Source organism: Hypanus sabinus, chromosome 5, assembly GCF_030144855.1.
Source record: "Hypanus sabinus isolate sHypSab1 chromosome 5, sHypSab1.hap1, whole genome shotgun sequence".
NCBI classification, from domain to species: domain Eukaryota; kingdom Metazoa; phylum Chordata; class Chondrichthyes; order Myliobatiformes; family Dasyatidae; genus Hypanus; species Hypanus sabinus.
The window spans coordinates 37,669,122-37,680,706 of NC_082710.1; the positions used below are offsets into that span (position 1 = coordinate 37,669,122).

The 11,585-nt window shown below is 37.7% G+C and overlaps 1 protein-coding gene across 1 annotated transcript in view; it reads right to left on the reverse strand.

Moving 5' to 3' along the window:
* The window catches only part of LOC132394070 (guanine nucleotide-binding protein subunit alpha-14), a 146,696-nt gene extending 136,223 nt beyond the window's left edge, over positions 1-10,473 (reverse strand). The window contains exon 1 of the mRNA XM_059969761.1: positions 9,996-10,473. Coding sequence (XP_059825744.1) covers positions 9,996-10,116 — 121 coding nt within the window. The 5' untranslated portion in view covers positions 10,117-10,473. The remainder of the gene's footprint in view (positions 1-9,995) is intronic.
* Between the last annotated feature and the right edge of the window lie 1,112 nt (positions 10,474-11,585).

Here is an 11,585-nt window from a genome sequence, read left to right on the forward strand (position 1 = left end):
ACAATAGCCATTAGGGGCAGGACTGAAAGCTCAGTGGTCTGGGGTTTAGACATGATCGAGCAGGAGGGATTAAAGGAGAATGTTTGATATTACTAGTCAGGGAAAATGTCATGGCAAAGCTTAGACATAATAGGCTGGAAATGGATGACCATGAAATTATATTATAAACCACCCAATAGTCAGCAGCATTTAGAGCAGCAAATTTGTAGAGATTGCAGGCTTGTTGCAAGAAACACAAGGCAGTGATGGTAAGTGATTTTAACTCCACATATCAACTGGGACTATAATGCTGTTAAAGGGTTGGATAGGATAGAGTTTGTCAAATGTGTTGTGGAAGGCTTCCTTAATCAAAACATAAAAGTCCCAACCAGAGAAAGTGTGATACAGAATTTCCTATTAGGGCATGAGACAGGGCAGGTGACAAAACTCGTGTAGGGGAACTTCTGCACCTAGTGATCATAATGCCATTCGTTCTGAGATAATTATGGAGAAGGATAGGTCAAGTCCTCTAAGTTGGAGAAATGCCAATTTTGATGGTATCAGAAAGGATCCGGCAAGAATGGATTGGTTCAGGATGTTTTCTGGCAAAGGTGTGCTTTTAAAGTGGGAGGCCTTCAAAGATAAAATTTTGAGAATAGAGTTTTTATGTTCCTGAATAAAAGGGTGGATAACAGGCTTGTGGAATCTTGGCTTTCAAGAGTTATTGAGGCCCTGGTGAAGGAGGAGGAGGTGTGGTATTGGCAAGAAGGAACAATTGAGGTTCTAGCGGAGTATAAGAAATGCAAGAGACCACCCGAAAAGGAAATCAGGAGGGCCAAAAGAAGGCATGAGGTTGTTCTAGAAAATGAAGTGAAGAGAATGCCCAGAGCTTCTATGGATATATGAAGAGCAAAAGGACAGTAAGGAAAAAAATTGGCTTTGTACACTTTAGATATAGTATAAGCAGCAGTAGTGCTAGATGAACTAACAAGCTGGTCCATCACCAAACAGCACAAATTAGTTAATCTGACAACTTCCTGCAAACATTTTCCCCATTCAATATTGTGATACATTTACAGGCATCAAGACAAGAAAAACATTAGCTGCCACACTTGGACAGCATAGCACTCCAACAGGTAAAGCCCACAGCCTCACCGCGCCAAAGACCCAGGGTTCAATCCTGAACAGCTGTGTGGGGTTTGAACATTCTCCCAGAGACTGTGTGGGTTTCCTTCCACATCCTAAATGACTTGTGTGCTGGTACATTAATTGCCTCCCTTATGATGTTTGTGATCGGTCAAATCTCAGAGGAGTTGGATTGAGGCCTCACAGGGGCTCGAATGCTTTGTATACAAAAGTAATTGTAGTTAGTTTGAAGTTGTAAATAGTTTTGTGAACACCTGATTATTGTATGATTTTTCTCAAAGAATAACATTTTTATATACTTGTTAAAAATAAATAATTTGAACAAATTCTAGATTAAATTCAAGATGTGATATGCTAAAGTACAATTAAAATATATTTGGATACACTATAGAAACTTTAAAATATGTCAACACTGAAAGCAATGTGAATAGAAATGTACCAAATACATATATTGTACCTCCCATTTTAACAAGTGCATATCTATAAATGACGCAAGACCCGCAAGTGCACATTTATTTGCCACAAATACTTTAGTTGTGATTTCACTCACACCGATTTGAAATAATAAGCTTAGATATCAAACATACAAACATACAAACATACAATTCACAAATTAACAGAGAAGGGCCAATTTTGTCAAACTCAGACTCAAGAAACTGAAGTTCTTGTCAATGAATCCCAACACTTGCTCTGTCTTCACACTCCATATTTCCACTTTAAACTGTCAGGATGCTGTCAGACATCTTGTCTTAAGAGTTTTAATCCCTGCACTAAAATGATGTTTCTTCATCAGTAATGTTGTAAACTCTGCTCCTTCAAAACCACCACCAATCACAGCCATTGGTAATTCCCAAGCCGAACTAGGGACTGCAATTCTCAAGACTCGTTTCAAAGAACATTCCGTTTCTAACCCGTCACTGAAAGTTAACAATATGCTCTCCAAATGGTATTGATTTCCAGTAATTTCACTTTATGCTCCCATGAAGAAATCTAATCCTAATCCTTCTGTATAGCTGTAAACTGCTTAATTTAAAATAGTTCCCTGAAGAGCAAATTGTTCTGCCTTTTATTTGTCATTTACCAACAATTGCACAGGATTAGAAAAACCAGCTGTGTGCGTTTCTCTCTCACTCATCTGACTTCATACATTCTACCCCCTACATCTGATTTAAAGCCACTAACTGAGTAAACCTCGCCCTTCCAAATCCTAACTACTTGGCCTGATCAGTTTACCTTGTAACTCCATGAAACAATGAGAATAAGCACCATATATTTGAACTATGAGTATTTCTCAATCCAAGATGCATATGGAATTAGAATTTAGGACACTTGCACTCCTGAATGCCAGAACTAGTTATTAAAAGCACAAATCTGAAATATCCTATTATATTGTTGGTCAATTATGACCTTGAGTGGTAATGGACAAGATGATGAAGAGTAACGGCTTCCATTATCATGGTATACAGTAAACATTGCACAAGGAATCTGACACATTTCATAAGTGGCCTATGGGACACTCATATATAACATGCCTATAATGACACCACACCACAATATGCATTGGCCTCACATCTTAGTGAAGCAATGAATGGGAAGATTTACGTTAGCTATAAATTCATAAGGCATTGTAGATTTAACGTAAGTTGTTCTTCAAGGCTTACTAACATGGCCCGCAGCATATTTAAGGTACTAAGTGTATTAACTGCATAATATACTGAATGTTCAGTCAACATTATATATTATTGTTGTTTTTATTTATTTTTTCTCTTCTATATTATGTATTGCATTGAACTGCCACTGCTAAGTTATCAAATTTCACGTTACATGCCAATGATAATAAACCTGATTCTGATACATTTATCATTATACGACACCAGATAATTTACAATTTTTAAATTAGTATTCCTCTCCCATCCGTTATACCCGTTTTCCATTTGAAATCAATTTGATTGGAATTCTGTCTATTCAATAGTTCCAATGAATTTCAGAGAACATATACAATATAAAACCTGAAATTCTTGCACTTCACAGATATCCACAAAAACAGAATAGTACCCCAAAGAATGAGTGATAGTAAAAATGTCAGGAACCCCCAAGCACCCTTCCCTGTATCATTTTATATATAGAAGAATAAATCTAGGTATAACCCATTATTTATTAAAGCAAATGCAATTATGTTCACGCAAACATATTTATCATGCAACATTTATTATTTTAAAGGCTCAGAAGAAAACGCATTGTCATAGTTGATCATTATATTACTTTTACTTGTGTTATCAACATTTTGCATAATACAATTTAAAGTATGTTTGGCAGCAAACTAAAAGGCAGTGGACCAAACCTTAGAAAAATATAGCTAGATGGGTTCCAGTGACGTCATCGTCGAGAATGGCAGCTTAATTCACTAGCTCCTCCGGAAAAACGCGTCTTAAGCCCCGTTAACCCATCAAATATAATATTTTCAAAAAATATTTGAACTGAAAAGAGGGGCAAGAATGGGGAAAAAGAATGGAAATAAAAAAAGCGACTCTGCGGAGCCTGCGTCCAAGAGGAGTGCAGCGAGCGGCTCTCCGACCCGACCGTGTGCTAGCGAGCTGGATGCTGGGCCTCGTTCAGGTGACGCGACGAATGTGATCGAAATCCTGAAAGAAATAATGGAGTTCCAGAAAGATATAAAACAGCAGCTCTATGATATTAAGTCAGAGCTCGCCAGCGTCAATCATAAAATAGCGTTGGCAGAGACTCGAATTGAGAAGGTGGAAGATCGCGTTCAAAACGTGGAACGGATACTGAGCAAGACAATAAAAATATTACATCACCAAGAAGGTAAACTGCTTGACCTGGAGGGAAGATCGCGGCGGAAAAATATCAGAATCTACAACGTTCCCGAAGGAGCTGAGGGCTCGTCTATGACGGTGTTTGTCAGAAAGTTGCTGCGGGTCGCGCTGGATCTTCCCTCGGCTATGAAGCTGGAAGTCAAAAGAGCCCATTGTGCGCTCGTCCCGAAACCTACCCGGGACAGAAAGCCACACTCAATAATAATTAAATTCCTTCGGTACAGCACCAAGGTGGAGATTCTATGAAGGGCCTGAGGTAAGAAGAGAGTTTTTTTTTTAAGAGGATAAATTAATATATTTCGACCAAGATAACCCCCCCCCCCCGCAGACCTACAGAAACGCAAAGAATACTCTGAAGTAAAGCGAGTACTAAAGCAAAAAAAGATTAGATTTCAAACTCCGTACCCTGCTAAACTTCCGAGTGTTTTATGACAACGGGATGCGGTTGTACCAGATAGTGGAAGAGACGACTACAGACACGATGACCAGAGGGATGCCCGTCAGCGTGACCAAAACGAGGGAAAGCCTGGCTGAGGAATTATCCCACTCAGCTTGGGAAATAGTGTGAGAATAGAGAATGCAGGAGACAGGAGGAGGCCAAGAGAAATATATCAGGAAGAGACCGGGACTTTCCCAAAGACAGTCCTCACCCCCTTCAGAAGAGCCATAAGATTTGGCTAACTTTAAAAATGTTGAGAAGCTCAACAGAAGCAAAAGTACACGGTGATATACCTATCTCGAGAAATACTTATTATAATGTGGATTTTATATTACTTGTTATTCTTTACTCATTCACTTACTCCCCCACAGCTAGACATTTCCTCTAGCTCAACGCAGGGTCATTTACTAGAAACCTCAGCCTTGGAATCACACGTTTGTTGCACCCCGTTGTTGGAATCACACATTTTTGTTATTATTTGCGGTTCTTGGTTCTTATTTGTTTAGGGAGTAAATCGATTAAGTTTTATTCTAATTTCAATGACACATTGACAGATAAATACAGATGTCTTTAAAGGTCAAATTCATTTCTTTTAACGTCAATGGGCTATTAAATCCAATCAAACGTAAGAGAATTTTATCCAATTTGAAACAATTTGATACATACTGGGAAAAATGGTTTAACTACACACTGCCTCATAGGTCTGATTTTATTCTCACAAATCAATTAATCTGTTGTAAAAAAAAAGATCACTCCCTACTTGTACATAGTTCTTTCCTTTTGCTTGTTTTTTCTTTCCACTCTTTTCTATAAGTGTATACCCCAGATAAATACTTTGTGGAGATTTGCGATATATATGATTATATGATATATAATCAATGCCTGAAATACATCTTATGGAAATGTTTGTTAGATAATGAACTTCAATAAAAAAAATTACAAAAAAAAAAGAAAAATATGGCTAGCTAATAAAAAGTGGTTAGGTTACATGATCTACTTTCTGCTGTTCCCTGCAAAGGGCACCCAGGATGGTCATGGATTATAACACATAAAATATTTCCTTCAAATACAAAATATAAAGTATTTCCTTCAAATACAACTCTCAGGGTACACGATTATTGTAATCCCTATCCCTGCTACATGGATGTGAACAAATTTCTCAATTTTTTTTACGATTGACATAGCGTCCTTCAGGAATCTCCGTGCCACATTCCATACTATTCTGAACAGTATGAATACAAAACACACCAGCAGACCTCCCTTCAATCAATGGGAGTAGGAAAGATATGATGGCCAGGCTTTCAGTTTGCTTTCCCAATTTTCCTGCTGAATTATTTTTCAAAAAGAGTGTCAGCTGATCACCACAAAACACACTGTTTCTCCTCTTACTTTTTCTACATGAATTGTTTCTCGACATGAAGCAGGGCCAGTCAACTAGTGGAACTTTGCCAAATAAAAGCTCCACAAAACGGGAAGTGTCTGCACATTATTCTATCATAAGCCTCATGCAAATAGCTACCTGGCACACATACAGGTTACAGCTCCAACATACTAGTCAAGTAGAAATATTGATTAATTTTCCATTTCTGGCCAAGATCACCAACTGTCTGACAGCTTTTTTTTAAAAAAATTTTTTTATTGAATTTTCAAATAGGTTACAGAAAGAAAAAAATATCAACCCTTCCCCCTCCCCCCTAACATATCCCTATAGAAAAAGGAAAGAAAGAAAAAAGGAAGAACGAAAGAATGCCTGGATATCGGAAGATCCCCACATGCTCCATGGAGTTCATAATAGCTTTAATATGTATAATTATTTCTTTCCCCAGATAACCAATAATTTTACCTTTGGAGCACCTGTATATTTAATCCTATTTTTTGTAAATATGGGCACCAAATTTTCAGAAATATTTCATATTTATCTCTTAAATTATAAGTAATTTTTTCAAGTGGAATGCAGCTAAAAATTTCATTCTTTCAACGATCTATACTTAAGTATGAATCTGATTTCCAAGTAACTGCAATAGCTTTTTTGGCTACTGCCAATGCAATTTTTCTGAATTCTTTCAAATATTTATTAAATTTGGATTTTGATTTTATCCCTTCAATATCGCCTAGTAAAAATAACGTTGGATTATGTGGAAGTTGTATTCCAATAACTTGTTCCAGTAAAACTCTTAAATTTGTCCAAAAAGGTTGAATTTTAAAACAAGACCAAGTAGAGTGTAAAAAAGTAATAATTTCTTGATTACATCAAAAACATTGATCAGATGAATTTGAGATTAATCTATTCATTTTTTGTGGCGTAATATATATTTGATGTAAAGAGTTATATTGTGCTAATCTTAGTCGAACATTTATTGTATTTGTCATACTGTCAAGACATAATCTTGACCAACTTGTTTCATCAATTTTAATATTCAAATCAGTTTCCCATTTTTGTCTTGACTTATGAATTCCTTGTTTAATTGCCTGTTTTTGAATCAAATTATACATACCAGAAATAATTTTTTTAATTTTTCCTTTATGAATTAAAGTTTCTATTTCATTAGGTTTCAGCAATAACATTGTTTGACCCAGTTTATCTCTTAAATAAGCACTTAATTGGAAATAACAGAAAAGAGTGTTATTTGATATTTTATATTTATTCTATAATTGGTCAAATGACATTAATATACCTCCTTCAAAACAGTCTCCTATATATCCAATCCCTTTGTGAAACCAGTTGATTAAAGTTGATTATCCATTATAAAAGGGATAAGTTTATTTTGAATTAAAGGTCTCTTTGCTAATAAAGATTTCTTTATCTCATCATCAACATTTATCTTATTCCATAAATCAATCTAATATTTTAGTATAGGAGATTCTTTCTTTTCCCGTATCCATTTAGATTCCCATTTATATATAAAATCTTCTGGTATATTTTCTCCTATTTTATCTAATAGGAAATATTTCCTTCAAATACAACTCTCAGGATACACAATTATTGTAATCCCTATCCCTGCTACATGGATGTGAACAAATTTCTCAATTTTTTTTTTACGATTGACATAGCATCCTTCAGGAATCTCCGTGCCACATTCCATACTATTCTGAACAGTATGAATACAAAACACACCAGCAGACCTCCCTTCAATCAATGGGAGTAGGAAAGATATGATGACCAGGCTTTCAGTTTGCTTTCCCAATTTTCCTGCTGAATTATTTTTCAAGAGTGTCAGCTGATCACCACAAAACACACTGTTTCTCCTCTTTTTCTACATGAATTGTTTCTTGACATGAAGCAGGGCCAGTCAACTAGTGGAACTTTGCCAAATAAAAGCTCCACGAAACGGGAAGTGTCTGCACATTATTTTATCATAAGCCTCATGCAAATAGCTACCTGGCACACATACAGGTTACAGCTCCAACATACAAGTCAAGTAGAAATATTAATTTTCCATTTCTGGCCAATATCACCAACTGTCTGATATAGCTCAAGTGATTATATCAAATTCCTTCTCTCTCTCCCAAATTCCTGTAAATTGTTACCTAACAGATATTCTTATAATACAATCAGCAGACTTTAATCAGAAAGCAACCAACTATCACACAAGATCAGTCATGATGAAGCAGCAGAGCAGACTCAACTGGCTAACATCTGAGGAGAGAAATGGACAGATAACATTTTGGGTCTCAACACTTTGACCCAGTCCAGATGAAGGCTCTTGGCCTAAAACATAGACTGTCCATTTCTCTCCACAGATTATGCCTGACCCACTGAGTTTCTCCAAGCTATTAACTATTGTACGGATGAAGCGTCTTTGACTTGAAATGTTAAGTCAGTTTCTCTTTCCATAATGCTGCCACACCAGTTGAGTCTTTCCAGCATTTTCTACTTTTGTTTCAGATTTACAACATCTGCTGTTTGTGTTGATTTTAATCACTTTTTGACTATCAAACAGCTCTTCCTCTCCCAACCAAATGCTCTTTTCTAATGTGGCTGCATATATATTTTTGTGAAATATAGCATTGTGCAGATTACTCTTACTTTTCATGAACTTTCAAGGATCGCAGTCAAAGATTAGTGATTATATCATTAACACAGGAACATCAATGACAATGGAACATCTCCAATTGTGAATTTACTGAAATTGCCAACTCACTGCATATGAAAATAGAAAATGCTGTAAGCACACAGATATTTGAAATATTGGTTCTTTCTTCAAATCCCACTCCCCCCCCCCCATCTCACAGAAACTGGCTGACCTGCTGTGTCCTCTAACATCTTCTGTTTATACCACAGATTTCTAAGAGGTGTGTTTCTTTTTTCAGTACAATCTTGGATTACCAAAAAATGTCAATTTCTAACTAATCTAATTTAAGCAGTTGGCACATTAGGCAATGTTCTAATCATATACCAAACCCATCAACAGCCAGTTACAAACAGTAATGTTGTAGCCTGAATAATTTTGGCCGTTTGTTCACATGTGGTAAAATTATAATCAATCTGATAACCAAGGAACCTAGAAAAATCTGAATGTAAAGAAGAAACCAATTTGATAGTCAGAATTTGTCTCAAAGAATTTTAAGCGGATATATATATTTAAAACTTCTGCCAAAGGGAGAAAATGCATTTCTTCAACCCTCAAGGATAAGAGGTTCCAACATTTGACGCCTTTCACACTTGAAAACGACGACGGTTAGTAGGTGAGATAATGAGAAAAACAGCATTCAGTTTTTTAAACTGCAAAAATTAAAACATCACAGCAGAATTTAAAAAGGGAAGAAGCATCTTGGAAGAGCAATGAAAAACGAAAGCAATTTTACGAGATAACGAATGTAACAATTACAGTATGTTCTACTTGCATTCGCCACACCCAACGCGCTCATCCGACACTTGAGTAAATAAAAAAGTCGAGACAATCCGCCAAGTAATTGTCAGCGATGCTGTCAAGTTGTTTAAGTAACAAGCTCTGAATTATTTGGAAAGAATCGAAATGTAGACACCTGTTTTCAGTATAGCAACTCACCGGAGTACAGTATTCTACTAAGCAATAACTTCAATCCTGTCTCGTTAAGGGAGAGGATTTAGTAATAATCAACTGCTAAACAAGGATTTGCAACTGTAACACTACTGAGGCTTTTTTAATCGGCACCCTGTGCCATTGCCTGCACAAGCCGAGACAATTTATCCACAATGTGTTGCAACCTGTGGATCAGGTTACAGGAGGCGAGCACAGGCCGCCAACTTGTTTGAACTTCAAATCTGCGCGACGTGCTGAGTCCTGCGGGGGGAAAATAGCCTAATATCCACCACCTGTTTCATGCAATGTCGCCTGCCTTCACTTTTTTCTCTCCCCTTTAAAAAGCTAGTCGTCTTTCCGATTAGCGACTTGTGATGAATTGTTTTTTTTCTGGCTGAGGGGGAACTGAAAGAGGATTCGGGCCTGCAGAAGTGGACAGGGAACTTTGTTCGAGATCAGCCAGACGCAGCCGACAGTGACCCGAAGTGTGGCTCTCACCGCGGCAGGGTGACCGACAAGTTGAGGGGCGGAACAGTGTTGCGGAATCTCAGGTTATCCCAATTCCCGCACCACAGCTGTCCGGCAACTCACCCAGCAGCAGCAGCTTGAGTTCCCGGCGGGCGTCCTTCTTGTCCCTCCGCAGCTGTCTCTCGATCTCGGCGTTGATGCGCTGAGACTCCTTGTCCTCCTCGGACAGGCAGCAGCGCGCCATCGTGGAGCGCGGGCAGACACTGAGCGACGAGACGACACCGCCACCGAGCCGGACCCCGAGCTGCCTCAGCACGGCCACGCCATGGACAAGTGCAGGCGACAGCGAGCCCGGGCGTCCACGGAATAACTTTATTCTATTCCTGTTCTTCCCTTTCCGCTTTTTTTTAAAAAAAATTAAAAAGAAAAACAAACACAGGCGCAAAAAAAAAAGTTGTTGCCAGTTGAGGCTTGTGAGTAGTTACTCTTGCCGTCGGTGTCCGATCTGATGAAGTGGGCGGGAATAGGCAACGGGAGAGAAGAGGAAAAAGAAACCGTCTCGAACTCCCACAGCGCACGCAGTAAGTCAGGCGCTGCTCATTAACTCAGCGATCAGGGGCACTAAAAACAAGGCGGTGCGACATGAAGACGAGGGTAAAACTGCTCCAAAAGAATGTCTGCTGGAAAATGGCGTTGCTTACAGCAAATGTGCTGAAATTACATTTTATTGATTTTAAATTTAGTATTGTGATTGTTTCGTTTCTTTCCTACTTATTTTGTTATTTCCGCATTTATCAAGTAATGAAAACAATAAGTCAGGCAGCGTCTGTGAAAGTGAGACAGGTGGATGGAAGAAACTTGTAGCATTTTCTGATGTTACTTCAGATTTCCCAGCTTCTGCGGTTTTGTTAGTTTCAGTCCATAAAGCCATTAGCAAAAGGAAAATAATCAAGCAATACGAATCGCAAGATCTGTAAATATTTGCATGGTGTACTTTTAATCCGTAAATATTGGTGGTGTATTTCTGAGCGGTTTGTATACTGAAAAAATGGCAAGTCTGTCATTGCATTTGAACGTGAATGGGGGAAGATGTAAACAAGTTTTGAAGTCCCGAAATAAGAACCCAGAATATTATTAACTTTTTAATTATCCAGATTACGATAATAGAATACAAATAAATGATTCATACTGCCAAGACTTTACACATCTATCCTTGAAGTGTGCGTAACCGAGCATTCTATAAAAGAAATAACACAGTATAAATCCATATACAGTATCTGGAATATATTAACTCGGACTGCGTATAGAGGCTAACATACAAATCCCATCCTTTCGCTAATTATATTATTCATTTTCAATCTATTATTTACCAACCCTTTTCATTTATTTTATATGTATAACTTGTGATGTAAAAACGTTCTCCCCGTTTCACATTTTTCCCTTTCCGGTGAAATGTTGTTCTGAAACAACTATTTTCTTTTCCCGGTTGCATCCTTCCCTCATAAATAAATTGCAAAAGTGACTTCCACAGACTTGTAAATCCAAGTATAATCCTTTCGAGTGACCTTGGCTTCTGTGACTTTCAAATTTCCCACCATCTCAACCTACTATAAGATCAAGTGCATACCCTTTTGTTTCTATTGGCTAAATATGTGACGGCCACAAATGATACATAAGGCCGACAGTTTAAATAATCGAAAGATTCGCTGATCT